General features: G+C 42.9%; 1 protein-coding gene across 13 annotated transcripts in view; it reads right to left on the reverse strand.

The window, feature by feature from the left end:
• Window positions 1-18,225, reverse strand: part of ptprt (protein tyrosine phosphatase receptor type T) — a 413,011-nt gene that overhangs the window by 225,478 nt on the left and 169,308 nt on the right. For all 13 annotated transcript variants that reach the window (XM_036949848.1, XM_036949853.1, XM_021568407.2 and 10 more), the window contains exon 7: window positions 3,974-4,267. In XM_036949848.1, the coding sequence (XP_036805743.1) occupies window positions 3,974-4,267 (294 nt within the window). The remainder of the gene's footprint in view (window positions 1-3,973; window positions 4,268-18,225) is intronic.

Consider the following 18,225-nt stretch of genomic DNA (forward strand, 5'->3'; position numbering starts at 1 on the left):
ATTTCAAACTTTTTTAACAAATCAAAAACTGAAAAATTGGGCGTGCAAAATTATTCAGCCCCCTTAAGTTAATACTTTGTAGCGCCACCTTTAAGTCGCTTGGGGTATGTCTCTATCAGTTTTGCACATCGAGAGACTGAAATTTTTTCCCATTCCTCCTTGCAAAACAGCTCGAGCTCAGTGAGGTTGGATGGAGAGCATTTGTGAACAGCAGTTTTCAGTTCTTTCCACAGATTCTCGATTGGATTCAGGTCTGGACTTTGATTTGGCCATTCTAACACCTGGATATGTTTATTTTTGAACCATTCCATTGTAGATTTTGCTTTATGTTTTGGATCATTGTCTTGTTGGAAGACAAATCTCCTTCCCAGTCTCAGGTCTTTTGCAGACTCCATCAGGTTTTCTTCCAGAATGGTCCTGTATTTGGCTCCATCCATCTTCCCATCATTTTTAACCATCTTCCCTGTCCCTGCTGAAGAAAAGCAGGCCCAAACCATGATGCTGCCACCACCATGTTTGACAGTGGGGATGGTGTGTTCAGGGTGATGAGCTGTGTTGCTTTTACGCCAAACATAACGTTTTGCATTGTTGCCAAAACGTTCAATTTTGGTTTCATCTGACCAGAGCACCTTCTTCCACATGTTTGGTGTGTCTCCCAGGTGGCTTGTGGCAAACTTTAAACGACACTTTTTATGGATATCTTTAAGAAATGGCTTTCTTCTTGCCACTCTTCCATAAAGGCCAGATTTGTGCAATATACGACTGATTTTTGTCCTATGGACAGAGTCTCCCACCTCAGCTGTAGATCTCTGCAGTTCATCCAGAGTGATCATGGGCCTCTTGGCTGCATCTCTGATCAGTCTTCTCCTTGTATGAGCTGAAAGTTTAGAGGGACGGTCAGGTCTTGGTAGATTTGCAGTGGTCTGATACTCCTTCCATTTCAATATTATCGCTTGCACAGTGCTCCTTGGGATGTTTAAAGCTTGGGAAATCTTTTTGTATCCAAATCCGGCTTTAAACTTCTTCACAACAGTATCTCGGACCTGCCTGGCGTGTTCCTCGTTCTTCATGATGCTCTCTGCGCTTTTAACGGACCTCTGAGACTATCACAGTGCAGGTGCATCTATACGGAGACTTGATTACACACAGGTGGATTGTATTTATCATCATTAGTCATTTAGGTCAACATTGGATCATTCAGAGATCCTCACTGAACTTCTGGAGAGAGTTTGCTGCACTGAAAGTAAAGGGGCTGAATAATTTTGCACGCCCAATTTTTCAGTTTTTGATTTGTTAAAAAAGTTTGAAATATCCAATAAATTCCACTTCATGATTGTGTCCCACTTGTTGTTGATTCTTCACAAAAAAATACAGTTTTATATCTTTATGTTTGAAGCATGAAATGTGGCAAAAGGTCGCAAAGTTCAAGGGGGACGAATACTTTCGCAAGGCACTGTATTTCATGGGATATTGATAAACATTGACCGACCTGGTTTTACAGCATTTCGTATTATTCTGTATGTTAATCAGAGACACCCCATTTAGTATGGTATGTTACGAATTACAATTTGTAATATGTATTATGAATTTGCACAAAGTACACTATGTTATGTATTTGCAAAACGTATGTTACAAATGTTATCATCTAGGTGGCTAACTTTAGCTAGGCTAGGGGTTAAGGTTAGATTTAGGGGAAGGGCTAGATTAAAAGGGTTAAGGTTGGGGTTAGGGGAAGGGTAAGCTAACATGCTAAGTAGTTGCAAAGTAGCTAAAAAGCTGTAAGTAGTTGAAACGTTGCTAATTAGCTAAAATGCTAAAGTTGTCCATGATGACATTCAAACTTGTAACCTTGGGTTGCTAGATGTTCACATTATACGCCCACCCATCCTACTTTAGTTTTTGCCTTAAATAACCATCTGTCTTATGTAACCAAACCAAACTATCATACTAATTTGAGTGTCCCAGATGTACTTTTACTATGTTACGTCTAGTCAATGAGACCAGGCTGCATTGACAAACATTGACACAATGAAAAAAATAGTGTGCACGACTTGTTGGGAGTCAGTGCGCAACAGAGAGATTGAGAGAGATGTTCCTATAACGCATCTTCGCCACACACCCCTCCCTTTATTCTAATCGCGACATTTAGAATTATGCTCAAGACACATTCCTCACACATAAGCAGTAACCTCAAACATTGTCAGGATGTAGCAGTGGTCATTTTCCTTTCAACTGATATCACTACGGTTCAGTATTTCTAACCACCCCCCTTAAACACACACACTACCCAAACTAATGGACAGCAAGGCAGAATGGCTCATTCCAAATGAGCACTGGGTTTGTGATACATGTTGACCAACATGGCATGTCCATATGGTGAATGTACATTGGCGGAGCCATTAAAGGAACATCATAGCAGTTCCCCCGAGGCAGATGAACACTTTGACCAGGCCCTAAACACTGCCCACTAACCTTTTGGCAATGCGGGGGCACAAACTTCCCCGCATGGGTCTTTGGTGAAGCAGGTAAGGGCGCATTCTCTTCTGAGTGACAGTGAGGGTTTTGCATAGGGTCTTTGTTGCCCCGAACATAAAATAACATTATTAACCGGTTCCCATGGTTTTAAAATAACGGTCCTGTTCCGGAACAGATTAGATCACTTTAGTTTCAGGTTCGGGATCTGTTCCTCAAATGTTTTCATTCTTTTCCGGTTTTCGGTTCTGTTCCCTGAACCGCTTCCAACCCTTGATACACACACATTAAAAGTCACATACAGACACAGCTGCACACACAAATACAGTCACACAAATTCACACACACACACACACAGTCTCTCTTATACATACAGTACACACAGAAACAGTAAGACACACACACAGTCTCTCTCATACACACACACGGGGTTGATCTGATTAGCTGTCACTTTATCAAATGAAGTGTGTCTTTCTTCCATATGCTCCCTACGCTACCCACTGGGCTAATAATTATTATGGAAAATTGCTCCCAAATAACCCCCACCCCCCTTTCCCAGAGAAGCCTCTTCTTCCTGCACATTTTTAATATCTCAATTATCATTATCTTTGATTTGAGCTTGAGCTCCCAAGGAGTATTAATTAGAGAGACACTCGTTTTTTTTCACCCTCTGGTAACGTGTAGGTTTTATCGTCTCATCCTGAGTGATGTCTTCAGTGAATAAGGATAAGTACTGGCATAGAGTGAGGCAGCTTCCCAAATGGCACCCTATTCCCTATATCAGGGCTCTCCAACCCTGTTCCTGGAGAGATACCCTCCTGTAGGTTTTCACTCGAACCCCAGTTGAAACTAACCTGATTCAGCTTATCAACCAGCTAATTATTAGAATCAGGTAGGCTAGATTAGGGTTGGAGTTAAAACCTAGAGGACGGTTTTGGAGAGCCCTGCCATATACAGTGCACTACTTTTAACTAGATCCTTAAGGTCCCCGGTCAAAATGAGTGCACTATATAGGGAATAGGGTGCCATTTGGGATGCAAACGGAGAGACTGGGGGAATCAGGAAGTGTGACCTTCTGAAGCCGACTGGGCGAAAGAAGATGGCGGGCCTTATGGAGGCAGGTGATACACAGTGAACTCATTGACGGTTGCACGGGAAATCCATTTGGTTCTCGTTTTCCGCATTTTGTGGTGGCACTTGATGGATTCGATAACCTACACATAGACAATGGGAATGTACAGTAGGTGCCATCATCAAAGGGTAAAAAAAATGAACCCAATGTACAGCATTGAAAGATTAGCAGTGAAAACCCACACACTATCATTGAACTAGGAGTATAGCTCTTCATTCTTCGCTAGTTCGAAGGAACCCAGGAAGACTACGGTAACAGTCGCTAAGGCGTCAGCTAATGGGGATCCAAATGGGGACCCAAATAAGCACATCAACACAATAGAACAACAGATACACAGTACAGACACAGAAACCACATTGTTCCACTCACCAGCACACTTGGTCCGGGTGATGAGCGGAGGTCCTGGAGGTCCTGTGCCCCCCTCGCCGGGCCGGGTCAGCAGAACCTTGATCTCGTACTCCACGTCGGGGTCCAAATGCCAAAGCTTGTAGGTGGGGGCGTCCACGATGTGGGTCTCGGCCCAGTTGCCTGTGGTGGTGCGGTACTCCACCTCCTTCAGGATGATGGGGCCATCCCCGATGATAGAGTTGGCATTGGGCTTGAGCCACAGGTAGGTAGCACCCACCGCCAGGAGCTCCGGAGGGGCTATAGGTGTGGGGGGAGCTGAGGGGGCAGAGAGAGAAGACCATGGACATTAGAATATAGGCCTAGGTCAGTGATTTCCAAACTGATGTGGTTACATGGTTAAGTTCACTGGATTGTGTGCAGGAAAAGTTTGGAAACCTTTGGGATAGGATGAATGAATTGGCAGCATTATTTGTTGAATGCCATGGAACATTTAAACTCGTTAATATCAAACACTTTTTCACAAAATGAAATTAAAACCAAGCAGACTTGAGTGGGACCCACCCTTCTGCCAGAGCTAAATCGTAACCCAACTAAACTGATTGCCTGTGGAAGCATCACATCCAATGAGGTTAAGTGCCTCACCCTTTCCTATATCCTTTTCTGCGTGCTACCCTGCTCTCCACTCAACCAGCGCAGCCCTGATGCCCTGTGACACTATCCACAGGAGACGGCATGGGCTTCCAGTGCATTGACCGGTTCCGTATCTCTCTTTCCCTCCTCTCGACAGGGAGGAAAAAGAAAGGAGAGAGAAAGACAGTGAAAGAGAGAGAGATAAACAGAGAGGGAAACAGAGAAGGAGAGAGACAGACATACAGACAAAAACAGAAAGACAGAGAGGGAAACAGATAAGGAGAGAGAGAGGAGTAAAGCAGAGGAGTGGGTAATAATCCTCATCTAAGCATGGGAGACCGCCCATGAAGGTACCCAGCCATGCGTAGCAGTGGCGGACCCAGTCCCCTATTAGAGGGTGTTGCTCAGTGTGTGTTCCCATGTAATCAACTAAGCCAGATTACCAGGCCACATTTAGCTCCTCTGTGGTTGGAGAGAGTGTAAACTGGAGCCGGAGACTGAAGAAGCTGCAGCTGTCTTGACGTGATACTCAGGGAGAGTTTACTCTATGACTAAAGATGAATTAGGTAATACTTGATTTGAAATGTACAGTGTCCATATAAGGACACCCTCAGAGTTGCCTAAGGCTGTCCTAATGTAGACACCGTAGAAGTGAAGGTTAAGAAAGATCACAGAGGTTCAGAGTTTTTCCCTGACTATGTGACCCTCTGGGCCCTCATTATAATGATCAACGAACGTTAATACCCCGTCTTACGTAGGGTGACAGAAAGCGTTCAAACGTCCGAACAATAATGCTATCATCATGCGGTTTAAATCTGCTGTTGTAATGGATCACGACCCGTTAGGGGAAAGTATTTTGTTAATGTTTGCCAGTGAGTTATGGAAGAATAATGGTCCACACTCTAAAGCAAAGTCTGGTTTTAAGAGCAGCGTCTCTCAAACTTTGTTGGAGGCACATTACAATATGCATTGTGTTTGCATTCTTGAGAGTAAATGCTTCATCTATCATCAGGCTCCTCTTCATCTTGGGGAAGTGGTGTCTCCAGAAGGTGCAGAATGATTGTTAAAGCATTGCTTTCCCCCCTGTTCCATTAATAAACGTGCAATACTTCATATAATTTGGTACGAGCATAGACCCGTGTCAGCACAACCTATCAGCAGTCTTCTCAACGCCACTTCTCATTGGCTGGGGATATTTGAACACCGCCGCGGCATGGCCCAACAGAGAAGCACATGCGTTCGAGACTGAGTGATTTCTGAGGAAAATGTGCCATCCAGGTAAGCCATCATTACGAATGGGAGAGTGAACAGGGAACGGGGTGAGGAAACTTTTACAGGCAGGTAAAAGCAAATATTATGCTTTATTTTGATTGTGCATGAGAACGTATCTGTTGAAATAAAAGTAGACGGATAGGTACATGAGTAAAAGGCAAAAAAATCCCACTTAGAAACATGGAAATTCTATTGATACAGTATGATTAAGCCAAAGTCGAAGTAACCCAGGCTTTAAGTGTCAGTGAACAAATAAAAAAACATAACAAAAGCTAAAATCAAAAGCCTGGCTTTGCCCTTTTTCCCCCTCGCTGTGTTTTAAATGCATTCATATTTAGAAGCTTGCCTCATGTATCTCCACAGGAAGAAAGCTGAGAGCACTCAATCACTCACCCCCCCTCCGTCTCACTCTCTCATCCGCTCATGCAAAGAGGAAAGAACCATCTACCACCCTGAGACACACAACCTGGGAGCAATGATCCCATAGAGGGGATTGGGTCTGTGAGAGCACACACAATCTTACTCACAAAAATCACATCCATAAACTTACTCACTCCATCACACACAGAGAAACCAACACACACACACACAGTAAATTCTCTATCACACACGCGCGCACGCACGCACGCACGCACGCACGCACGCACGCACGCACGCACACACACACACACACACACACACACTCTCTCTGTTCGACGCGCTTCCTCCTTCCATCTGATTACTAATCAGTGACGGCGGTCTCTGGGCCTTGTACTGCAAGGCGATGAGTGAATAATTGCCCCTATTCTCGACAGCTGCCGTCCCTCCGAGTCATTCACACAGGAGGACTGGGACTACCATTACCACCACCATCATCAGCACCAGCAGTGGACCCTAAAGCAGATGCTGGCTGCCAAAATGGAAATAAGTCCCAGACTTTATTGTGCGTTTTCCTCTATGATTTTATTCATGTACAGTGCATTCAGAAAGTATTCAGACCCACTCCCTTTTTCAAAATGTTGTTATGGTACAGCTATTCTAAAATGGATGAAACACATCAAACATATCACCAATCTGAACACAATACCCCATAATAATAAAGCAAAACCAGGTTTTTAGACATTTTTGCGCATTTATTAAAAATAAAAACATAAATATCCCAGTTATGTAAAGTATTCAGACCCTTTGCTATTATGAGACTCAAAATTAGGCTCAGGTACATCCTGTTTCCATTGATCATCCTTGAGATGTTTCTACAGCTTGATTGGAGTCCACATGTGGTAAATTCAATTGATTGGACATGATTTGGAAAGGCACACACCTGTCTATATAAGGTCCCAAAATTGAGAGTGCATGTCAGAGCAAATACCAAGCCAAGAGGTTGAAGGAATTGTCCGTAGAGCTCCGAGACAGGATCGTGTCGAGGCACAGATCTGGGGAAGGGTATCAAAATATTTCTGCAGCATTGAAGGTCCCCAAGAAAACAGTGGCCTCCATCATTCTTAAGTAGGAGTTTGGAACCACCAAGACTCTTCCTAGAGCTGGCCGCCTTGCCAAACTGAGCAATCGGGGGTGAAGGGCCTTGGTCAGGGAGGTGGCCAAGAACCCGATAGTCAGTCTGACAGATCTACAGAGCTACAGATGGGAGAACCTTTCAGAAGGATAACAATCTCTGCAGCACTCCACAAATGAGGCCTTTATGGTGGAGTGACCAGACGGAAGCCACTGCTCAGTAAAACGCACAACAGCCCTCTTGGAGTTTGCCAAAAGGCAACTAAAGGACTCTCAGATCATGAGAAACAAGATTCTCTGGTCTGATGGAACAAAGATTGAATTCTTTGGCCTGAATGCCAAGCATCACATCTGGAGGAAACCTGAAATCATCCCTATAGTGAAGCATGTTGGTGGCAGCAGCATCATGTGGTGGGGATGTTTTTCAGCTGCAGGGACTGGGAGACTAGTCAAGATCGAGGGAAAGAAGAATGGAGCAAAGTACAGAGAGATTCTTGATGAAAACCTCCTCCAGAGCACTCAGGGCTTCAGACTGGGGCGAAGGTTCACCTTCGGACAATGGACAATGACCCTAAGGACAGAGTCAAGACAACGCAGGATTGGCTTCGGACGAACCCGATCAAGCATCTCTTTAGAGACCTGAAAATAGCTGTGCAGCAACACTCCCCATCCAACCTTACAGTGCTTGAGAGGATCTGCAGAGAAGAATGGGAGAAACTCTCCAAGTACAGGTGTGTCAAGCTTGTAGCGTCACACCCAAGAAGACTCAAGGCTGTAATCGCTGCCAAAGGTGCTTCAAGAAAGTACTGAGTAAAGGGTATGAATACTTATGTAAATGTTGTATTGACTTTTTTTAAATGCATATTTGCAAAAAATATGGGGTATTGTGTATAGATTGATGAGGGGGAAAAAACGATTTAACATATTTTAGCATAAGGCTGTAACGCAAAAAAATGTGGTAAAAGTCAAGGGGTCTGAATACTTTCTGAATGCACTGTACATGCATGTCTTTTTCAAGTGTGTGTGATTGTTTTAAAATTGTTAAATGAATACACTAAAAAGCATCCCAAAAGGCATCCTATTGGCACCCCAAATGGCCTGCCTATAGGGCTCTGGTCAAAAGTAGTGCACTTTGTAGAACAAATGTTGCAAATTAGGACACACATGCTGCCTCTAGGGGGAGGGAGCAACAACAATCTAGACAACAATTTAGATATCAGTGCTCTTGTATCTGGTCTTGTACCTGGCCTTTTTATTAATTTTGTAGGTTGTTTTGGGCATATCAGAGTTGTATAAGGTGAGTGAGAGTTGAAATAATATGAGTAGAGAAAGTAATTTGATCAAAAAGCTTAAATTAGAATATTGGGGCCCATGTCTGAAGTCTGGAAGGTGTAATGGTATTCTGCATGCTCACTTTACCCCAAACAATTCCTGTGTTACTGTGCCTCCAGGAACCAACTGTATCTCTGCATCTCCATGTGATATGTCCTGTAACAACAGCCACAAGAATGTGTGGGGCACAGAGGCATGACCTGGATTTACAACAACTTCACCAATCTCAGGGAGCCAAAGAAAGAAAAGATGCAGATGACAAAAGATGCCATCTGAACTCAAGGAGGCTTTTTATTCCTAAGAAGGAAAATCCTCAGGACATAGAGTAAGAGGAATACTTGAAAGCAGTGTTTCCCCTTTGAAATAACAAAACATGTGGAGAGTGGGAGGGAGACAGAGACGAAACGGCCGCGTGACTGTTGTAGTCTATCAAAGCAACAAGTCAGGTGTTGCATGCTATCAGGCCAAATGCCCTTATCGTAGGCACTCTGCTAAATTCACTGCCATTTCCTGGTGTTGATAGTTTTGTAGTGTGAGCTAGCCATGCCGTGGCTATCAGTGCATGCTTTGGCGCATGCAGGGCGAGACCAGGGCCCTGTAATTTCCCCTAGTCTTTATCACCTGGCACTCCATGGGGAGTTTTTAAATCGGGGGACAATCACACAGTATCAGATCAGGCCCTGGTGGGCACAGGAGGGAAGATAGCTGGAAATGGGGAGGAAAAAGTATAAGGGAAAATGGGAATTTGTAGCTGTGAGACATCCATTACCTAAATCTGTTTTTACCTTGCACTTGGAAAAAAGAGAGGGAGAGAGGGAGGGAGTGATGGAGAAAAGTGAGGAGATGCGCGCTGAAACGTCATTAGCCCAAACTACCAGCCTCCTAGGTCCCAGCATCATTATCAGCACAAACCTATTTCTCAGCTCCCTGAATTCAGCAGAGGCACACCGATAGCCCCAAATGCTTTCATGTGCAGTGCACTGAAGGGAACGCCACACCACCCAGGAGTGGGCCCTCGGAGAGTTCTGCTGATTAAATCAATTTATTTAATGATTTTTTCAGGGACCGGCTCCCTCCACCTTTATTGAGAGCTGATAACATCTTGAGGATCTAAGCAGGAGTCATTTAAGGTTGTGTAACAACAAGCCATTAGGAATCGTAATATCTTTCGTATATCTCTCTAGTATCTGCATGTTTTGCACTGGTATCATAGTATACCTCGAGGCCCATCTTTTTCTAGCATTGCTTTGAATGTATTAAAAACATTTTATTTATAAATTTTATATCAGTAGTGCCACAATTTGACCTATGTGGAAGACAGATGGAGTCTTATCTCCATTCTAGAGTGATTGGATATGTATTTGGGGGACCACATTGTATTGTATATATAGCTCCCCTCAGCTAATGTATTCTCTGCCTTTGTTGCCTGTGCCTGTGATGTTACTTTCCAGTGCATGCTCACAAAGAATGCTTTAATCAAAAGGCAAGGCAACACAAAGGCCAGGGTGGAAAATATATCTGAGTGAGGATATACAATGATATAGTCAGTGAGTGAGAGAGTGAGAGTGAGTGAGTGAGAATGCATTTACTTGCACGCAACAGGAGTGAGGCCCAGGTAGAGAGCCAATGAAAGACATATCCCAGGGGGAGATGTCTCCCCCACAGGAGCCATGGTAATGAAACCTCGATCCCCACGGCTCAAAGGAAACACAGCGCTGTGGACACCTGGGCCTGCAATGCCAACTCCAAAAACACACACGCGTGCACAGACAAACACAGACAAACTCCAAACCCATCTCTGTTCACTTTATGACACATCCACATACAGTCACTCTCTGATCCCAGAAGAAAAATAAGTGAGACGTACTCCCTCTTGGCATAGGGGCAGCAGGGTAGCCTAGTGGTTAGAGCGTTGGGCTAGTAACCGAAAGGTTCGAATCCCTGAGCTGACAAGGGGATTCTGTCATTCTTCCCCCAAACAAGGCAGTTAACCACATGGTCCTGGCAGTCATTGAAATAAGAATTTGTTCTTAACTGACTTGCCTAGTTAAGTAAAATAAATAGGGGTGAAAATATAGCAGATATTATTCAAATATCGTTAATTAAAAGTTGCAGCTTGCAAGACGCCGCAGAATTCTATGGCACGTTATTTAAGTGTGAACCACTGGTATCATTAATTCTAGTTTGACAACCAGAGGACATCTTTGAGAAGCATTTTATAGCCTTCAAAAGTGGCGGTACTAGAAAATGTAAAATCCTTTTTTGTAAGAGCATAGCATAAAGGACTGATTTTAAGAAATTTTGCTTAATTAATTTGCTTAATATTATGGTGTTTCTATTCCAAGAATAGACGGTACAACGTGAAGGTCGGGAGTAGGCTACAGTACTGGGCTATTTAGCTAAAGAATCCCTGTGTTGTGCGGCCACACAGAAAACCGGGGTTCAATTCCCTGACGGGGAGGAAGGAGTAGGCTGTCCTTGTAAATAAGAATTTGTTCTTAACTGACTTGCCTAGTTATATAAAGGTTACACTAAGAGCATTACATTTCTACACCCTAATTTTCTAATTCTAGTCTAACCAATACCCAAACGGAGGTTCAGTGAAAATAAAAATCTCATTAATTTATCAAGACCAGACCCCATGCTTGTCTCAGAGCAGTGCGAAACGGTGCTAAAATAGTTGTAGGCTATTACCTCAAATCCTATTGCTTCTAACTTCATTATGTTCTTTAAAAAAATAAGACCTACACCACTTTTAACAGCACATTACACAACACAAGTGAGACTTGTGTCGCCTACAGTAGGCCTACAGTATATCGAGAAAATGATGCGACTCTCCTCCAAAAATTGGAGGATATTTCTGTAATTCAGTGATATTTATTGCAACAGTAATTCATTATGGATCCATAACTAAATAAACATCAGCATTTTGAAAGATTATTTTTATCATTATTTTATTAACAAAAGCATAAAGATGCCATTATTAGTTACATTGTTTTAGATTAAACGGGCAGACTGGTACTAAGAACAGAAAAGCGGGAATGTTTCCCTCGTCAGCCACCCAGGCGCTGTATAACACACACACCCCCCTTAAAATGTTGCCAGTGTGGCGGTCCCCCCCTCCTCTTCCTCCCTTCCCAATGGGCTAGGTTGGTCTTCTGTGTGCGGCTTTGTGGCCCATCCCGTGCCCCCTGCCTTGAACCTCGCGCGCCCACCACTGTTTCAGTAGATACAGCTGGAGAACTGCAATGCAATCCCATTGTGCGCCACCCGGAAGCCATTACCAATATGACCAATATATATTGTCCTGCTAATAACAGGGTTAATAATATATCTGTGAGAATATCAAACAGGCTTTTATATCATTCTAAATTAATAATAATAAATCGCTTTGTTTAAAAAATAAAATTTTGGAGATGATTTCGTTTTCAAATAGCGTAAAATGAGCGAGAAAAAGGCCATTCTTTTACATGGGGTGAGACGTTCTTACTAATTTGTAAATAAAGCCACTTTGTTATTTACAATGATTTATTTATGTTTTTAGAGGGAGAGAAACCAAAAAACTACAGTTATCTCATGGGTCTCCCAAGTCAAGGCCGGCACAGGGATTGAACCAGCATCTGTATCATAAATGCAGTGTCATAAACCATTGCGCCACCTAGGCGCTGTATAACATAACTGGTCGGGAGTGGCCTACAATACTACAGTAAGAGCAAAATAATAACAAAAAAGAATAATAAAAACCTTAGTGTAACAACAGTTTTAGTAATACTGAAGTAGTGCACAATTATCCGTTTCTATTTAGGTTTATGTCATCCATTCTTTGTCAGTTAGAGAAACAGTAGAACCCAAAAGCATAACCAGTGTTCTAACTTCCCCATTGCGCTGGTCTGGAGCAATGAAGTGGTGACGCAGGGTACCGTACTAAACCACAAATTACTTTTAGTGGAGCAACCACTGTATATCAGCTGTTTTGAAGTAGTTACTGTTTGGTCGGTACTGCTGGAGGGGAAAAAGACTATGGGAAATAAATAAGCGTGCACACACACACACACACACCCTCCCCCACCCCCCACCACATGCACACAACCGCCCACACACCCCAAACCAAGACACACACACACCCTCCCCCACCACACGCACACAACCTCCCCCACCACACACACCCAACCTCCCCCACCCTTGTACCACACACACGCACAAACCAAGACACACACAAACACAACCTCCCCACACACACGCACACGCACGCACGCACGCACGCACGCACGCACACACACACACACACACACACACACACACACACACACACACACACACACACACACACACACACACACACACACACACACACACACACACACACACACACACACACAAAAACAGATAAATAAACTGGCAAATAACTGTTTGAAGTGCTAACTCTCGGGCTGGCTGCTTATCTCCTCTGAAGTATTATGGCTCTCTAATCCATCTCTGTAACTCAGCCTCTTCACAGGCTGCTTCCTGCCTCAGCGCACCGCAGCACAGCCCCAAATCCTCTGGTAATGCTGTCTTCCTGGGCTGTCTCCTTGGAGATAACGTAGGCCTCCCCATTTCGCCATCATACCATGACAGCTTCCCTCTCTCTCTCCTGCTCCCCCCCCCCCCCCCCCCCCCCCCACTATCACTGACATAGTGGATGCCCACCGCGGGCCCCTCCTCCAGTGTCCCTCTGCTTCTCTGTAGGGGCCCCCATATACTCACACCTAGGGGCCAGACTGATCATCCGGCTGCACTAGATAAGCTATGGTGGACTCAAAAGGAGGTATGAGTGCTATATCATGGACCAAGGGAGGAATTTGATTGTGTGACTGTTTGTCACCTACTTCTGAGCCAGGGAGAAAGAGAGAGATACAGACAGAGAGAGAGACAGACAGACAGACAGAGAGAGAGACAGAGAGAGAGACAGAGAGAGAGACAGAGAGAGAGACAGAGAGAGAGACAGAGAGAGAGACAGAGACAGAGACAGAGAGACAGAGAGACAGAGAGAGAGAGAGAGAGAGAGAGAGAGAGAGAGAGAGAGAGAGAGAGCGAGAGAGAGAGAGAAATTCCAATTGGCTATACTTAACCTTTTTGGGATAGGGGGCAGCATTTTCACTTTTGGATGAATAGCGTGCCCAGACTGAACTGCATCCTACTCTGTCCCAGATGCAAATATATGCATATTATTATTAGTATTGGATAGAAAACACTCTGAAGTAGAGGTCGACCGATTATGAGAACCAAAAAAAGCTAATACCGATTAATTGGCCGATTTAAAAAATAAAATAAAAAATTGTAATAATGACAATTACAACAATACTGAATTAACACTTATTTTAACTTAATATAAAACATCAATAAAATCAATTTAGCCTCAAATAAATAATGAAACATGTTCAATTTGGTTTAAATAATGCAAAAACAAAGTGTTCGAGAAGAAAGTAATATGTGCCATGTAAAAATGTGTGCCATGTAAAATATGCGCCATGTAAAAAAGCTAACATTTAAGTTCCTTGCTCAGAACATGAGAACATATGAAAGCTGGTGGTTCCTTTTAACATGAGACTTCAATATTCCAAGGTAAGAGGTTTTAGGTTGTGGTTAATATAGTATTTATAGGACTATTTCTCTATATACCATTTGTATTTCATATACATTTGACTATTGGATGTTCTTATAGGCAATATAGTATTGCCAGTGTAACAGTATAGCTTCCGCCCCCCTCCTCGCCCCTACCTGGGCTCGAACCAGGAACACGTCGACAACAGCCACACTAAGCATCTTTACCCATCACTCCACAAATAAATAACTACTCCAAATCTAAAAGCGAGTGACGTTTGAAACAGTAGTAGCGCACACCCAGCTAACTAGCTAGCCATTTCACATTGGTTACACCAGCCATTAGGCTGATAGGCTTGAAGTCATAAACAGGGCTGTGCTTGCGAAGAGCTGCTGGCAAAATACACGAAAGTGCTGTTTGAATGAATGAATATGGGCCTGCTGCTGCTCAGTCAGACTGCTCTATCAAATTAGACTTAATTATAACATAATAACACACAGAAATACGAGCCTTTGGTCATTAATATGATCAAATCCGGAAACTATCATTTCGAAAACAAAACGTTTATTATTTCAGTGAAATACGGAACCGTTCAGTATTTTATCTAACGGGTGGCATCCCTAAGTCTAAATATTATTGTTACATTGCACAACCTTCAATGTATGTCATACTTACGTAAAATTGTGGCAAATTAGTTCGCAATGAGCCAGGCAGCCCAAACTGTTGCATATACCCTGACTCTGCGTGCAATGAACGCAAGAGAAATGACACAATTTCACCTGGTTAATACTGTCTGCTAAACTGGATTAGTAGTTATAACTAGTGATTATGATTGATTGCTTTTTATAAGATAAGTTTAATGCTAGCTAGCAATTTACCTTGGCTTCAATAATAATCTGTCGTTCTGCCCCTGAACAAGGCAGTTAACCCACAGTTCCTAGGCAGTCATTGGAAATAAGAATGTGCTCTTAACTGACTTGCCTAGTTAAATAAAAGGTATAATTAAAAAAAATAATAATAATCGGAAATCGGCGCCCAATTAATCGGTCGACCTCTACTCTGAAGTTTCTATAAGTATAACAGAACTCACATGGCAGGCAAAAAACTGAGAAAGAATCCAAACAGGAAGTGAGAAATCGATTTTCAAAACCGTGCCTATTGAAATGCCAGTAAGATATGAATGAAGATGCACTTCCTAGGGTTTGCACTAGATGTCACCGTCTATAGAAACTGGTTTGAGGATTCTACTATAAAGGAGGGGCTCATAATAGCTCTTTGAGTGAGTGGTCTGGCAGAGAGCCTCGGTCTCATGACGCGCGCTCCCGACAGAGTTTGCTCTCGTTCCAATGCTTTTCTTCAGACAATGAAAGTCTCCGGTTGGAACCTTATTGATTATTTATGTTAAAAACATCCTAAAGACTGACTGCATACGTCATTTGACTTGTTTCTACGGACTGTAACGGAACTTTTCGAGTTTTTGTCTGGAGGAAGTGTTCGCGCCTCATGAAGATGGATTACTGGGCTGAACACGCTAAAAACAGGTGGCTAAATGATGGGCTTTATGGAACAAATCAGTCATTTATTGTCAAACTGGGATTCCTGGGAGTGCCTTCTGATGACGATCATCAAAGGTAAGTGAATATTTATAGTGTTTTTTTGGATATTCCTCTGGCTCTTTTGGGTTCTGAGCACCGTTCTCAGATGATGCTTTTTCCGTAAAGTTTTTTTAAAATCTGACAGAGCGGTTGAAGAGGTTAAGTCTATCTTTAATTCTGTGAATTACACTTGCATCTTTTAGCAATGTTTATTATGAGTATTTCTGAAAAATCACCGGATGTTTTGGAATCAAAACATTACTGCACGTAACGCGCCAATGTAAACTGAGATTTTTGGATATAAATATGCACATTATAATATGCACATTATTAAGTTTGAAATATCCAATAAATGTCGTTCCACTTCATGATTGTGTCCCACTTGTTCTTGATTCTTCACAAAAAAATACAGTTTTATATCTTTATGTTTGAAGCCTGAAATGTGGCAAAAGGTCGCAAAGTTCAAGGGGGCCGAATACTTTCGCAAGGCACTGTAACTACCGTGGGATATACATCAACAGCAACCTTGGGATTATCATCAATAGCAGACTCCTACATTTTCTCAGTGAAAACAATGTACTGAGAATATGTCAAATGGGCCTTTTACCAAATTTTTGTACGACAGACCACATATTCACCCTGCATACCCTAATTGACAAACAAACAAACAATAACAAAGTCTTAGTCTTCTCATGCTTAGTTCATTTAAAATACATATTTGACTCAATTTGATTTATTCAATTTGATTTATTTGTCACCAAGATGGCATAGCAGGCAGGCGTCTTTTGTCCTCGTCTTGTCCCGTATTTATATATATATATATATATATATATATATATATATATATATTTACAACTTTCTTCGCATACCTTTTTAGACATTTTTCTTATTTTCCATAAACTCATCTTCAAAACACTCTCCTGCAACCCGCCACACCAATTTATATTTTAAAAAAAGAAAGTATTATTTACCTCAAATCTGTAATCCTCCATAGAAGCTAGCCAGAAGCTAACCAGAAGCTAACCAGAAGCTAGACAGAAGCTAGCCAGAAGCTAATCCAGAAGCTAGCCAGAAGCTAACCAGAAGCTAGCCAGAAGCTAATCCAGAAGCTAGCCAGAAGCTAACCAGAAGCTAGCCAGAAGCTAATCCTGAAGCTAGCCAGAAGCTAATCCAGAAGCTAGCCAGAAGCTAATCCAGAAGCTAGTTATCTTCTTTACTGGCTAATCGTTAGTATTCAGCTAACCACGGTTTGTGGTCATCAGCTACCCTTTAGCTCTTTAGCTTTAAATCTATCGGCTTGGACCGGAACATACCAGACCTATTTTTCTCTCCATGTCCCCGGATTTCTACCGCAAGCTCTGGACATTTATACCTGGATCTCGTAGCTAGCTGCTATCCGTGTGACTATCGGCTTATGTCGATTCCGGAGCAAAATCAATTATTCTGGAGCTAGCCAGCTGAAGATTTCCATCAGTCACTCCTGGACTACAATCACCTATCCGGACCCATTTTACTGCCAACGAGGAGCCCCACCGGGCCTTCACAACTGGACTACCGACGTTATATGCCCAGCTGGCTCCTCTGTCGCAACGTTACCTGAATGCCCATCTGCGGTCCGTTAGATGTCTTATCGGCTGCTATCTGAATAGACCTATCGGACAATTGTTTTTCTTTTTTTCTTGGGCCTCTATAAATATATCTATTTTTAATTTTTTTATTTTGCGAATTGGATTGATCCCTCTACTACACGTAACCCCACTAATCCTACCGACGGAAACGCATGAGGTGGCTAAAAACAGACCTCCATCCTATGCTAGCTTGCTACCTATGGCCCGGCTAGCTATCTGAATCGCCGTGACCCCAACCAACCTCACTACTCACTGGACCCTTTTGATCACTCGACTAAGCATGCCTCCCCTTAATGTCAATATGCCTTGTCCATTGCTGTTCTGGTTAGTGTTTATTGGCTTATTTCACTGTAGAGCCTCTAGTCCTGCTCACTATACCTTATCCAACCTATTAGTTCCACCACCCACACATGCGATGACATCTCCTGGTTTCAATGATGTTTCTAGAGACAATATCTCTCTCATCATCACTCCATACCTAGGTTTACCTCCACTGTATTCACATCCTACCATACCTTTGTCTGTACATTATACCTTGAAGCTATTTTTTCGCCCCCTGAAACCTCCTTTTACTCTCTGTTCCAGATGTTCTAGACGACCAATTCTCATTGCTTTTAGCCGTACCCTTATCCTACTCCTTCTCTTTTACTCTGGTGATGTAGAGGTGAATCCAGGCCACTCCTATTCCCAATGAGCTCTCTTTTGATGACTTCTGTAACCGTAATAGCCTTGGTTTCATGC

The sequence above is a fragment of the Oncorhynchus mykiss genome, chromosome 17 (assembly GCF_013265735.2).
Source record: "Oncorhynchus mykiss isolate Arlee chromosome 17, USDA_OmykA_1.1, whole genome shotgun sequence".
In the NCBI taxonomy this organism is placed as follows: Eukaryota; Metazoa; Chordata; class Actinopteri; order Salmoniformes; family Salmonidae; genus Oncorhynchus; species Oncorhynchus mykiss.